This window comes from Chenopodium quinoa, unplaced genomic scaffold (genome assembly GCF_001683475.1).
Source record: "Chenopodium quinoa cultivar QQ74 unplaced genomic scaffold, ASM168347v1, whole genome shotgun sequence".
In the NCBI taxonomy this organism is placed as follows: domain Eukaryota; kingdom Viridiplantae; phylum Streptophyta; class Magnoliopsida; order Caryophyllales; family Amaranthaceae; genus Chenopodium; species Chenopodium quinoa.
This window is the reverse complement of record NW_018744704.1, coordinates 1,785,975-1,800,477: the sequence shown is the minus strand read 5'-3', so window position 1 is coordinate 1,800,477 and position 14,503 is coordinate 1,785,975. Positions and strand designations below refer to the sequence as shown.

Below are 14,503 nucleotides of genomic sequence, written 5' to 3'. Positions count from 1 at the left end.
TAAGCACGTGACCAATCAATAATGGATGATAATAATCAACTAAGATATTAAATAACACAATTAAACTATCAAAGATGTAATCAATAGGCTAAGACATCCAAGATCAAGCATCACCACGATTATAATCGATAACTAATAAATCTACCCCCAATATATAAATCAATTGACAAAAAGAAAAGCAATCCCTAGATAATACCAAAGGTCTCTTCCGAGTTATCAATGGCTTCCCAAATCAACAATCAAACCTACTTCCGTGGTGGTCATGCGAATAAGGGACATTAAACACCATGCCTATATTCCTAATTGTTCAATCATCTACTTCCGTGATGATCGTCAAACCCTTAATTGAAATAATCTAATCCCGTTATCACCCAACTTCCGTTGATCTAATAACAATGGGATAATAACAATACTAATTATCCCTAATCTAGCATTGGCATGAACACAATCAATTAAGCATGTCAATTGGGATTATTATTGGGGAATTTAAAGATCTACTTTATACATCAATCATAATCGGGCTTAGCAAGATCCCGGATTAAGAAAACTACTCACACATGATAATGAAATCAAAATCAATATCAAGATCAAGAAACAATAAAGAAAACATATTTAAAGAACAATGAATATAAGAGAGAAATAAAATAAATACCAAATACTCCAATTGAAGAACTTGAATTCTTGAAGAATAATCAACAATACTAGAATTAAAGATTGAAAGTGCTTAAAGAATGTGAACTAGGGTTCTTGAGAGTTTCTACGGCTTAAGGAGAAAGCTAATGAAAAACTAACTGCTTAAATGTTAATTACCAAGGGTATTTATACCCCCAAAAGATAAAATTTCAAAAACCGCACAATCTTGAATGTTTCCCGGTCAGACCGGGCGGACCTCGCCCGATCGGGCGGAGGAAGGCTGCGTAAAGTACGGCACTTTTCCTTCTTTTCCCAGTCAGACCGGGCGAACCTCGCCCAGTCGGGAGCGCGTAACACACTTCCAGAACTGCATTCTTCATACTTTGATTTCTTCATCGCCCGGTCTGACGGGGCGAATCCTGCCCAATCGGGCGCGCGTTACACTGATCAAAGTTGGGCTTCTTTCTGTGAACTCTTCATAGGTTTTCCCGGGCAATCCATGCCAAGTCGGGCGGACTTTGCCCGGTCTGCCCGGGCGAAGAAGAGAAACTGCACTTCTCATCCAACAACTTCTCTATATCCAACCAAAAAACGTCCGATCGTCTAGGAAAACTTCGTATTCCTGTAAAACTTAACAAAACGGATCGAACACACTAAAGAAGAGATTGTTAGCGAGAAATGGCTCCGTAGAGCTCAAAATCATACAAATCCATTCAATAAAATCGGGGAAAATTATAGTATAAAACACGTATATCAATTCTTCTGGCCAAAAAGGCATTGCAACATAGTTGAATACTCCCCCGTCAGTGATGAAGGCTGCTTTCTTTCTGTCTGGTTCGTACAAGCTGATCTGATGGTAACCCGAGAAGGCATCCATAAAATTCAGGAGTACGCGCCCGCTCATTGAGTTTACCATCTGATCTGTTCTAGGCAGAGGATAGCAGTCTTTTAGGCAGGCCCGATTTAGGTCTGTGAAGTCTACACACATCCTCCGTTGCCCGTTGGCCTTTTTAACCATTACCACATTTGCTAGCCATTTGGGTAGTCACAAGGTTCTATGAATTTCGCAGCCAAGAGCTTATCCACTTCCTCTGGGATGGCCTTACTTTTTTCTGCAGAAATTTCTCAGCTTTTGCTTCACTGGCCTCGAGTCTTCTTTGGTGTTCAAACGGTGTTCCATGATTTTTGGATCGAACCTGGCATTTCGTCCGCTGAGAATGCGAACACATCTGTGTTCTTCCTGAGCAACGCTATCAAGTTAACTCTAACATTAGGCTCGATGTCTTTCCCAATCTTCACTGTCCTAGACTCATCTCCTTCGACTAATGCAACTACCTCATGCTCCCCCTCTGGGCTTAGACGGGCTACATCTTCCCTCTCAGGCTCAAAATTTTCCATGGCCAGCTTCTGCTTTTCCTTTTCTTCTTTATACTCCTGCCTTTTCCTCTTCCTGGATAGTTTTTCCTCTCTTGCGGTCTCTTCTGGGGCTTTGAGCAGGGAACCATATTTCACTGGGTTTTTCAGAGAACTAATGTAACACTGCCTAGCCATTTTCTAGCAGCCCCTCAATTTGCTTAAGCAGCCTCTGTTGCTAGCATATGCTAATGCTAAGTGCAGCGTGGACACTACTCCAATTATCTTGTGGATGAGGGGTCTGGCCATTATCAAGTTGTACGGAGATTAGGAGTTAATGGCAAGGAATTCTGCTCTCACATTCCTGGCCTGAGCTCCTTCTCCCACTTGGACTGATAATTCTATTATCCCCTCTGGTATCATTCCTAAGCCATCAAACCTTGTGACTTCATAGTTCACCCTTTTGAGGTCTTTGTTGTGTTGATGCATTTGGCAAAAGGCTTCTATGAACATGATGTTAGCTGAGCTTCTTCCATCCACTAGAACTTTTCTGACTTTCCAATTTGCAATTATTATTGCGACTACCAGAAGGTCATCATGTGGGTATATGACTCCGTATTGATCTTGCTCGTCAAACACTACCTTTGGCTGAGGAGGTGATGGTGGTGGCCACTTTCTGCACTCATTGTAGTTTACCTGATGCACCATGTCTCTGAGGTCAGCTCTAGCCCTACTAACTGTTCCTCCATGCATAGGCCCACCGCTAATCACCAACACGTCTCCTAGCTCTCTCTTTTCTTTGTCTTTCTTTTCCTGTTTACTCCTTTCACCCCTACTATCCTGCCTAGAGTATTGCTTAAATTGACTTAGATACCCCCTTTTGATGAGGTCTTCAATGCTATTTTTGAGGTGAATGCATTCCTCAGTCGTGTGACCCTTATCTCTGTGAAAGTCACATCGTTTCTTTGGATCTAGATTACTGGTAGTCACCCTTGGTGGTCTCTGTCACTTATCATCATATTTGTTCACATTGAAGATGTGAGATCGGCTGTGAGTTAGCGAGGTGTATTGTTCGTATCTGCCCTGTAATTTTTCTCTGCCCTGTCTCCTCCAGCCTGAGGACTTTTCATTATCTCTCCTCTGCTGGTCCGCCCTTCCGTACCCAACAAAGTTAGGTTCCGCTTTGCCAGCTGCCTCTGCCCGACCAAGCTCTGCCCTTCTGCTTGATTTGGCAGAGGCTGACCTTCTGGCCAACATGGTTCTGTCCGTTTCGTCCCCCTTAATGAAAATATGGACCTTACCCAAGGCCTCTACTAGTGTTTTCAGATTCTTCCTGCCCATGTACTCTTTGAATGCCAACCCTGGGAGGAGGCTGCTCTGCATTGCTAACAACACCACCTCCTGGCTCATGTTGGGAATTGACGTTGCCTCTTTATTTAACCGAGTAATGAAATCCCTGAGTGATTCAGTCTTGCCTTGAGCGACATCAGTTCTATTGTCATGCTGGTACAGTCAATTAGTGTGATAAAATGATCCATGAATAGTCTCTTCAAGCCATTGTACGAGTAAATTGACCTTTTCTCCAGCGAACGATATCATTCCGCAACCAATCCTTCCAGGTTTGGGGGAAATGCTTTACACCAGACTGAGTATGTCCTGGTGTATAAGACCATATGACTCTCAAAGGCAGACAAATGATTCTTAGGGGTTGTTGTCCCATTGTACTTGCATGAAGGCATCTTGATTTTCTCCATCGATTCCTCTAGAATTTCCTTGTAGAAGGTGAGTCCTTAGAGATCACCATGATCTTTGCCTTCTTGGAATGCAGGCTCGGACACTGGCTGTGGGTAGGGGATTTGCTGCGCGGGTTGCCAGCGGGAGCTTCGTCTGACTCCCTCGAGCTCCATTCTCTATTCAAGTTTCTGGCCTCCAACTTTTTCACCTTCTTCCTCAAGGCTTCCAACTCCTTCTGCTCTAGGGTCAGACTGTGTACGGATGACCTGATGGGAGTCTACCCAGTAGATGTCTACGGACGAGTGGAGCTCGATCCTTTTCCAAAGGATTTCAACATAACCGTCATGGCAGCCAATTGATCCTTGCTGCACTGGGACAAGTTTTGCAGTATCTCTGGTATTTGCAATGTCTGGAACTTTCCCGTCGGCATTTGAGTAATCACCTCATTGTTTTGGCTCGTGTATGGCATTCCAAATCGAACTGTTTGAGCTGGTCCGACCGGTTTATGAGCTCCATTAGTGTTTTTTGGTGATGCTAGAAGAAGCTCCAGCATGATTTGGGTTATGGGTATTGGTCGGAGTTGATTTTGCGGTTGCTTTTGCGAGATTAGATTTATTTTGTGGTGTTCGGATACTGTCAGCTATTGGTGTTTTAATCGCTAGATCTGGTTTTTACCCCGTCATGGCGGCTTTCCCAACCTCGAACAAGCTTACTGGTTGAGCTAAGGTGTCGGAACTCCCCCTCCTTCTAGCACCAATTGTTTCGGGTGTATTTTCGAAGCCTAGCTAGTGACTGGTCCTGGGTGCTGGCTGGGATTACCTGCACAATGAATAGTGGTTATGCCCTCGGGGTGGTTTCGAGGAACCCCTTTCCGATGCTTAAGTTAGTAAGGTATTGGATAATAATGGGTAAGTGATAAAAGATGAATGTGTTTGTAACCCCTTTTTCTAGTACTTGGGTTACTATTTATAGTTGTTCTATTCTTGGTGGTGTAGGCTGGAGCCTGCTGAGGCCAGCCCTTGTGCTAAACCCTTGGGAGATTATCCCTAACTTTGAGATGGAGCCCTCTGGGATCGGCCGTGAGGCTGAGCCCCCTTGAGGGTTTTTCCTTGCCCTGGAGTGGACTAGCCTGAGTGCGCACCCCTCAAGTAATGCTAGGAGCACAAGGAAGCTCAGGGGAGATACCCTATACAAGTAGCCCCTCAAAAGGTGGTCTGAGGCACTCAGGCCAGCTCTTGCTGACTGGAAACGTTCTTCTGCCCTGAGGTGAGGAGCATGGGAAGAGCTCTGCCGAAGCTATCCCATACACAACCTATCTTCAATTACCTAGAACATGACACCCTACTTGAAAACAAAGCTGAAGCAAGAGCGCTCAGATTCAAAGCATCCAAGTACATGATCATACGAGGTGTTCTTTTCAAAAAAATCAACCAGAGACGTCTTACAATGCTGCATTGAAGAGGACAGATACGAACGAATACTCAAGGACTTTCACGATGGAGAATGTGGAGCTCATTTAGGTGGAAGAACTCTAGCTAACAGGATAATAACTTATGGCTATTACTGGCCAACACTGCGTAATGATGCACACAGGTATGTAAGTAAATGTGACAACTACCAACGTCACTCAAGTATCACTCACAAACCCTCTAAACCTCTCCATCCTACTTTGACACCATGGCCTTTTATGAGATAGGGCATGGACATAGTTGGCAAGCTGCCCCCTGCCCTAGCTCAAAAGGTCTATATATATGTTGGCTCTAACAGATTACTTTTCTAAGTAGATAGAAACAGATGCATTCCAACAGATGAAGGACAAAGAAGTTATCAACTTCATCTGGACTAACATAATTTGCAGATTCGGTGTACCATCTGAAATTATTTGCGATAACGGATCCCAATTCATAAGTGCCCCAACCAGACATTTCTGCGATAAATGGAACATCACTCTCGTTACCTCAACGCCCAGATATCCACAAGCAAATGGACAAGCTGAATCTAGCAACAAAGTAATCAACAGCTCTTTGAAGAAGAAGCTAAAAGAAAAAAAGAGCAAATGGGCAGAAGAATTGCCAAGGATCCTATGGGCTAACAGAACCACACCAAGGACAGCCACAGTTCTAACTCCCTTCTCCCTGGTATATGGATGCGAAGCAGTATTACCTGCAGAAGTCACCACTCCAACAGCCAGGTATGGCCTGCTGACCCCAAAACGCAACAATGAGGAGCTGTCATATGATCTAGATACCATTGAAGAGCGAAGAGATCTGGCATACATAAGGATGGCTACCTATCAGCAAATGGTGGCAAGAAGCTTCAACAAGAATGTAAAAGCCAGGATATTCAAAGAAGGAGATTGGGTTCTACGAAAATTATTCCAAAACACCAGAGAACTCAATGCAGGTAAACTAGAGGCAACCTGGGAAGGTCCATATCAGATTGACAGAGTAGTTGGCAAAGGGGCGTACAGGTTAGCCACACCAGAGGGTAAGCTGGTATCCAGAAGTTGGAACGCAGCTCACTTGAAACCTTATCATTTCTAAGTTATTTCTAATGTTGTTTCAAAAGTTATTTCTAATAATTCCTTTAATTTATTCCCAGATTTTTTTTTTTTAAAAAAAAAAAAAAAGTGAAGAAGAAAAACACAAAAATATTTTTCATTCACTGCTTCTATCTCCGTAAGATTAGTACTAACTTAGGCATTGGAGGGTCGTTGGTGGCAACACCAACGGTCAGCCCTAACCTGTTGTTTTGCAGGATCAAAGAAGAGAACCTAAGTATCAGGTGGAACCTAGGAATACAAAGGAACAAAGATGAAGCAAAAATAAAGAGTAATCTCAAACTTTGTCAATTTGTCTTTGTTTATTTTATCACAACTCGTACTGACTTAAGCATCGAAGGGACGTTGGCTATGCTAACGGCCACTAGCCAACGGCCACCCCTAAACCTTGTAATGTAGGTACAGCTTCAACCTGCCAAAGACGCAAATGAACCACGGGCCCAGACGCCAGATACCAAAAGAATCCAAAGCAAAAATTAAAAGTGATCAAAAGAAGAGCTCAAAGTGCAACGAAGGTAAAAGTCAAAGCCTACGTTATTCAGAGATACCTAGCATGTAGAGTTCAAAGTCAAAAGCATAAAACCTTTACTCCGATGAGCAAAGTAAAAAATACAAGTTCAAAGATACCAAAAGCAAACGTTTCAGAACTAAAACAAACGTAGAAAAAAGAATCTAAGCTAAGCCTGAAGCCTGAAGCCCATCTTTTCCCTCTTCAGTACCCTTAGCTGGATCCTCAACATTGTGACCTGGAGAAGAATCAATAGTGGACTTCTCAGGGTCAAGCTCATCGACCTTGGGATCCTCATAAGCTAAGTCCTTAATAGAACCAACAGATAGGTAGTCATCCACGAGCTGTCAAAGCTTTTTCTTTCCTGGTTCACCATCATATTTGTTCAACAAGAAACCATTAGCTATATAAGCCTTGATCTTCACAGTAGCCAATGCTCCAATGTTCTTGTTCTCATCTTCTAGATTCACTATCTTGGCATACAGCTGTGTCATCTCTTCTTCCTTTTTCTTCAGATCCTCCTCTTTTTCCTGCATACTTTCCTCTTTCTTCTTCATGTCTTCCTCAAACCTCTTCTGTTGTCTCTCCATGGTAATGTTAAGATCTTTCACCTTTTGATTAGATGCATCCCTCTAGACTTGCATATCTTTTTTGGCCTTCTCAGCTCTTAACAACTTCCTTTAATTTCAACATCTTTCATGTGACACCTGGAATACAAAATATTCTGAAGGCCCTGTTTCACAGAAAAACCCAAGTCAAAAATATGCACAACCATAAAGTATCAACCAAACACTTAGAGCAAGCTAACAAACCTGTAACACCAGCTGAGCCCCATCTGCTAAAACAGAGGTACCATCCTTGCTAGCCAGACGCTTTTCAGCTGCTGGAAACAAAAGTTTCTGAGCAGCTGGCCATATTCTATTACCAGTTCCCTCATCAGCTAAGAAATCAGTAGAAAAGCTAGCATCATAAGTATCTGGTATAACGACTAGATCAATGGGGGCATTAGACCTAGTACGATGACCTTAGAAGGCATAGGCATCTCCAGGTTAGATAGAGTCTTGGAAGGGCTTTCCCTAATCTGTTGAACTGTGGTATCTGCTGACCCACCTTGAGAATCACTCCTACTTTTTCTCTTAATGCGATTAAGGGCTTCTTCCCGAGATATCACGTTAGCACTCTTTCCTGGTACAGCCAAAGTCAGTTAATCTTAGTTCCATGTCCAAAGTTTCACAGAAACAACTAAGTCTCAAAAGTATACCTGAAGCCATAGACATACCAGCAGCTACAGATGGAATAGGTTGGTCACCAAAAGTTCTATCAGGCATAAGAATCAAAGTAAAACCCTTAGCTAATATACCTCATCCAAAGGTCAATTACACATAAGATTGAATGACTACCTTTATGCCAGCCGCTTCTTATCCACCTTCCAGATTCCCCTAAAGAATCTTTTATGACAAAGAAAAATCTTGTCTTCCATGTTCGATCTTGAGTTTTATACCCAATAACTGGAGGATGATTGACTAAAGCTCTCTCGTAAACAGTTACCCTATCTAGATCCTTTTTCCTTAATTCATAGCACCTGAGAAAATCAGCTACATTCATCTTCTTCTCCCAATTAGCTGTAATTTTATCTAGCCTATTCATTACCCTCTAAATTGCATGCATCAGTTGGCTTGAAATTAGGTTGAAAGTCTCCAAAACTTGCTTGGACAAAGGGGAAAAAGGATAGGTAAATCTGTTCCTAAAAGGGAACTCATAGAAGACAATGTTATCCTCACTACAAAGCTGTGGCCTATTCTCAGGTCCAAGTACAATTAGTACAGCAGACTCAAGGAACCCTGCCATCACCCTTAGTTCTTTCAACTCAGCCTTAGTAATTTGGCTAACTTTGTCCTCATCGGCTTTCCCCATCTTACCTTGATTTACTCTCAAGTTCCTATTTAAGCGTCTATGACATTTTTTTTAGCAATATGCTTGATTCTTACCATAATTGAAACGAATTTCGTAATAGAAAATAACAAAAACAATGAAATTAGAGAAACAAAGAGAGCAACAATGTACCAGGGTAAAGAGAATTTTCAAAGCTTGACTCCACCACCACAAAACCCCAGCTTAAATTGCGCTTCACCAATGCCAATTTGGTTTCCCCAATTTTTGCAAAGCAAAACCCTAGATTTTCAACTTTGAAATTATCTTGAAGCTTCAGACTTGAGGAGACCTCTATCCATCAATTTATAAACACGCATTTAATGGATCTAACGGAACAAAGTTATCTTTTCAAGAGAGTTTATCCTTTGCAACGGATTCAAAAATTTGCATTTATCTTCTGATTTGATAATTTTTTCCGTTATTTATCTTAACTTATCTTTTAGAGTAATTAAGCTTGCCTCGTAGAAGTCACTAAAATATCTAAGAGTCAAGCTAGGGGCAAACTGTTATGTCTAAAATTTCATCATAGGTTCACTTGTTCGCAGGTTGTTAGGTTGCAGGTTACAGGTTATCATCTGATCAGCTATCAGGTTCTAGGTACATAAGCAGAGTCAAACGAAGACTTTTTCAAGGAATATTCCAAGGGTATCTTAAATTGAGCAAGTCAAGAGAAGGTTCCAAGAATGTCGGAACCATGAACTATAGCTTGCCGTTAATGAAGACCAATTCAAACTGCTACGGATAAGCACTCAAGGAGAATGGCAAGCCTACCTCAGCCCACTAGCTTCGAATTCCATGGAAACCGGAATGGAGCCGTTGAGGCCTTTCAAGTTAATTCTTGTGCTATAAATAGTGAAGTAATGACTATGCAAAGGCATGACAAATATTCCAGCCTTATTACTCATAGCAATTAAGCATTCATTAGTAGACCTTAATATCATCATTATTCAATTGTAATCCAAAATTGTATTTATTTCAACCTAGCAACCTAGTGGATTGGTGGACTCATTGCCACCCGCAGTTTTAACCCTTATTCTTGGGGTTTTCTGCGTCATCAACTCGTGTCTCTTCTCCCCTTTCTCTTTTGCTCATTCTTTGCATATCATTTATCCTGATTTTCAAAATCTACATTGCCATTTGAATTCCTATTAATCTAGTTGTTGTTTAATTGGGCCTGGTCTTATCTAGCAGTTAGATTTTGACGTAAACAGTTATAGTTTTTGAGGGTGCTTGACTTGATCCACCAATGAAACAGTTAAGATTATAGCCAATGAGTAGGTCGGCTTGGTTGGGTCGTCATGGTTGGGATAATGTGATGAGAATCCTTAGAGAAGATAACCTAGTAGAACAGGAGAAAAACTAAATAAGATCAAGGCTTTAATACCATATTAGAGAATAAAATAGATAGATATAGCGGAAAGTTACGTTAGAAATTCTCATCAGGTTTAGCAAGTACTTCGTATTTATTCAAGAAAGATCACATTGGATTAACTAGTTTTGCTAAAAAAAAACATAAGAGTAAGAGTAGAAGTTGTTATGCTAACTATTAGAACACTAAGTAAAACATAAACTTAAGAATAATTATCTACAAGAAAAATTCAAGGAGAAAATTAAGTGTGTATTTTAACTTGGCATGTAGTTAGGTAATCTTGATATATATGAGTTAAAACCATTAACATTATTAACTAAGATGATATCCATCATAACATTGTCAAATTAAGGGAGCTGATAAGGTAACAAATCTAGCAACTATTAAGTAATTTGGATTAGTAGAAATCTTGTTTATTTGAACTTAGTGAATGATGACAGAATCACCTCATTCATTTTATAACGAATATAGGATCATCTGTATAACGGCCCTTGGCTTATATTATATCTTAACTTAGCTTTTTATAGGTTCCAAATGTTGTTTTTAGTGTTTTCAACATGACAAGATTGAGTCTTAGTTTTAGAAAGAGCATTTAAGAAGAACGGAAACATCCACACTATACTACTCTAGTGAAAGTTAACTTGAAGAGCATAATAGTTGTCTATGGTTGTCATAAATTAGAGGATTTATTGTTACTTATTATTAAATAATTAGATTATGAATGAGTTAGAAATATATTCATTTATTTATGCATCTCTATGATTCTGTGCTAGTGTTCTTAGCATTCGGCATATAATTGTTTCTGCAGTTCTCTTAGGTGATTGATTTCAAGTTAAGGGGGGAATCAACCAGGAAATATATTAATGACATCATTAGTGTGATGATTAATTTTTTTCTTATATTTTTGGAGATGAATAGATGATTGACATATAATTTTTGGTATGAATAAATGAATTTGCTGGGAGGCTCTAGTTGAATGGCCATTTGGTCGAGCATCTTTATGCTTAGTAGACTATAATTCATCTTGACCTTAAATATACTTTCCTAATGATTCAAGTAGCTAGTAAAAATATAGTTTTGTATCATCAATTTTATAATAAAAAGCCATGGTGATGACATGGATCTGATACATATTAATCTCTAAAGCCCATTTTTTAAATTAATGATGTTACATCATGCCTTGCAAAAGAAAAAATTATCCCGGATGTTGGAACTAGGAATGACCCTAGGTATAATTCAACTAACCCCATACTATGTCAGCCACTCAGCCCCCAATAATTTTAAGAATAAAATATTTTCATTTATGATTGATATACATTTATTAAAGTGTGTTTGATATTAGATAATATTGAAATATCAAATTGATCCAATGATTAAGCTGATGATCCAATGATAATAGATGTTTAGATTAGGCTGGTGATATGATAAAATATATTTTATCCACTCGTCTTATTGATAAGGTAATTTGCATCTACACTCATAGGACTTATTACTGAAAATGTCCATTTTGAATTAAGAAACTAGCTTGTATTTTCTAAGTTGATTGTTTTTTTTTTTTTTATATCATTTTAAATTTAGATACGCTTCACTGCTTTTTTACACGTTTTAGTCGCATGTTTATCAACTTTTTCTAGTCTAACAATTTTAAAAGAAAACCTTAGCCATTTTAATTAGAATCTAAAAGTCTAATTGACTTGTAATCCAAATCCATATCCTAGACAAAAGTCATATTCTACACCAAATTCCACAAAGAGTCCATCAAAATTCTGCTTAAAAATTTAATGAATCGAGCATAATTAAGCTCAGTCTGATCCTAAAGGCTTAAAAGACTCCAACCTTTTACTTATAATTCTAATTTTGTGCATATATGTTGACCCTTGAACAATTTTTTTGAGGGCCAGTAGTGCTAAGATCAAATAAAAGTAGCTCGGGATTTGGGATGTGTGTTAAACAATGTGTTGATAAGTATATTAGGTGACTCGTACTTCGTAGCTTTGTCCGCCCGATCGGGCGGACATTGCCCGGTCTGACCGGGCGGAAGAAGAAGAGGTGCCTGGCAAATTCGTTGAAGAAGCTGCTCTCGCGCCCGACCGGGCGAGCCTTCGCCCGACCGGGCGAGCCTTCGCCCGATCGGGCAGACCTTGCCCGGTCTGACCGGGCGGTGGGGGTTGGATACGTTGAAGCATTCGTATGGAGTTTTCTTCTCGCGCCCGATCGGGCAGACCTTGCCCGGTCTGACCGGGCGGAGAAGGAAAAATACGGAACGCGGATTTTGCGGTTTTAGGTTATCTTATTTTATTATCTTTTTGCCCAAGTATCTTTTAATTAGGGATTAATATAAAACCTCCCTAAAATCAGTATTAGGGGGAAGAGAGACAGAGTGAGAGCCGTTCTTGAGAAATACAAGAATCATCTTTGTAATCTTTGCAGTTTATAGTGAAATCATTCGATCTCGGTGCCCGTGGACGTAGCTATCACATCGATAGTGAACCACGTAAATTCTTGGTGTTGTTCTTATTGTTTGCATTGAATTTCTTTATTGTTTTCTTGTTTGTTTACGACCTTTGCTTCCGCTGTCGCACAACAATTGGTATCAAGAGCTCAGGTTCAATCCTTGGAGAGTTTCTTGAAGATAACAATGGCAGGAGATTCAACAATAAGAATTGAGAAGTTTACCGGGAAAAATAGTTTCGGGCTATGGCAAATTAAGATGAAGGCTCTGTTAAAACAACAGCAGATATGGCGTCCGTTGGCTCCAAAGAGTACTACTTCGGAGTCAGGAGACGGACCGACTGACTCGCAGTTAGAAGTTATGGAAGAGAAGGCACACTCTACCATATTACTTAGTCTTGATGATCAAATCATCACGGAGGTTGCTGATCAGGAAACGGCGGCTGGATTGTGGCTGAAGCTGGAGTCATTGTATATGACTAAGTCGTTGACCAACAAATTATTACTGAAACAGCGGTTGTTTAGCCTCCGGATGCAGTCAGGTACTTCCTTACGGGAACATCTAGAAAAACTTAACTCTATTTTGCTTGATTTACGTAATTTAGATGTTAAAATTGATGATGAGGATGCTGCGTTGATTTTACTTGTATCTCTACCGTCTAGCTTTGAGAATTTTGTAGAGTCTTTTGTTGTTGGTAAGGATTCTATAACCTTAGAAGAAGTGAAGGCAGCACTTCATACTAGGGAACTCAGAATGAAAGCTACGAGTGATAATGGGGATAATGGTAGTGGGTTATTTGTTAAGTCCGGAAAGTCTAAAAAGAATAAGGGGTTTAACAAGGGGAACAATGCTGGGTCGGGTGCTGGAAACGGCAAGGATGGATCTAGTAAAACTACTACTAAAACATGTTATTACTGTAAAGAACCGGGTCACTTTAGGAACAATTGTCCGGTGAGGAAAAACAAGTCCCAGGCTGCTGTAGTTGAAGAGAAACCGAATGAGAGCTATAATTCAGAGGAAGATTTAGCATTAGTCAGTTCTGCTAGGTCTGATGATTTATCTGATAACTGGGTTCTAGATTCGGGGTGTTCGTTCCATATGTGTCCACGTCGAGATTGGTTTGATACATATGAACCTCGCAATGGGGGTATGGTTATAGTCGGTAACAATGCTCCATGTAAGGTCACAGGTATTGGTTCCATGAGGTTGAGGACTGTTGATGGGCGGAGGTTAACTTTGACTAATGTACGGCATGTTCCTGCTTTAGGAAAGAATCTGATTTCATTGGGTACCCTGGATGAATTGGGGTACAATGGTGTGTTTTCAGATGGGGAGTTGTGTATTTTCAGAGGTTCTGAGTTGGTACTTAAGGGTATCAAAAGGAACACCCTCTATGTTTTTGAGGGTGTTACACTGCCTAGTTCTGCGGTTTGCGCATCTGTATCTCACCAGGAGATGACTAAGATTTGGCACATGAGGCTTGGTCATATGGGGGAGAAGGGGATGCAGCTATTGTCCAAGAGGGGTCTTCTATCCGGGGTCAAGGTTGCCAACCTTGAATTTTGTGAGCATTGTGTGTTTGGTAAGAAACACAGGTCAAAGTTCAGCAAGGGTGCTCACATTACTGATGCAGTGCTCGATTACATCCATTCAGATTGCTGGGGTCCATCTAGAGTTGAAGGTATGGGAGGTTACCACTATTTTGTGTCATTTGTTGATGACAAGTCCCGATACACATGGCTTAGGTTGCTTAAGTCAAAGGATGAGGCCTTCAAAGTTTTCAAGCAATGGAAAGCTTTGGTGGAAAATCGACAAGGAAGGAAGATCAAGAAGCTACGAACGGACAATGGGCTAGAGTTTTGCAAAGACGAGTTTAATCAGTTCTGTGCAGATGAGGGTATAGGTCGGCATCATACTGTCAGGAAGACACCACAGCAGAACGGTGTAGCAGAACGGGTTAAT

At 40.6% G+C, this 14,503-nt stretch overlaps 1 protein-coding gene across 1 annotated transcript; it reads right to left on the bottom strand.

Annotated features, from left to right (window-relative positions):
- Positions 1–2,313: 2,313 nt before the first annotated feature.
- LOC110702849 lies at positions 2,314–3,740 on the bottom strand. The gene is made up of 3 exons (XM_021880592.1): positions 3,657–3,740; positions 3,283–3,489; positions 2,314–2,988 (listed from the first exon to the last, which is right to left on the bottom strand). Exons 1-3 carry the CDS (start codon positions 3,738–3,740, stop codon positions 2,314–2,316), a joined length of 966 nt encoding a protein of 321 aa, XP_021736284.1.
- Between the last annotated feature and the right edge of the window lie 10,763 nt (positions 3,741–14,503).

Bases quoted from the DNA above. Each gene is read 5' to 3' on its own strand.
- LOC110702849 (XM_021880592.1), bottom strand. From the start codon at position 3,740: ATGGAGAAAATCAAGATGCCTTCATGCAAGTACAATGGGACAACAACC. The intron at 3,490-3,656 runs GTCTTATACACC...TGACTGTACCAG, and splicing joins CTGCCTTTGAGAGTCATATG to CATGACAATAGAACTGATGT. The intron at 2,989-3,282 runs GTCCATATTTTC...GATAAGTGACAG, and splicing joins TAGTAGAGGCCTTGGGTAAG to AGACCACCAAGGGTGACTAC.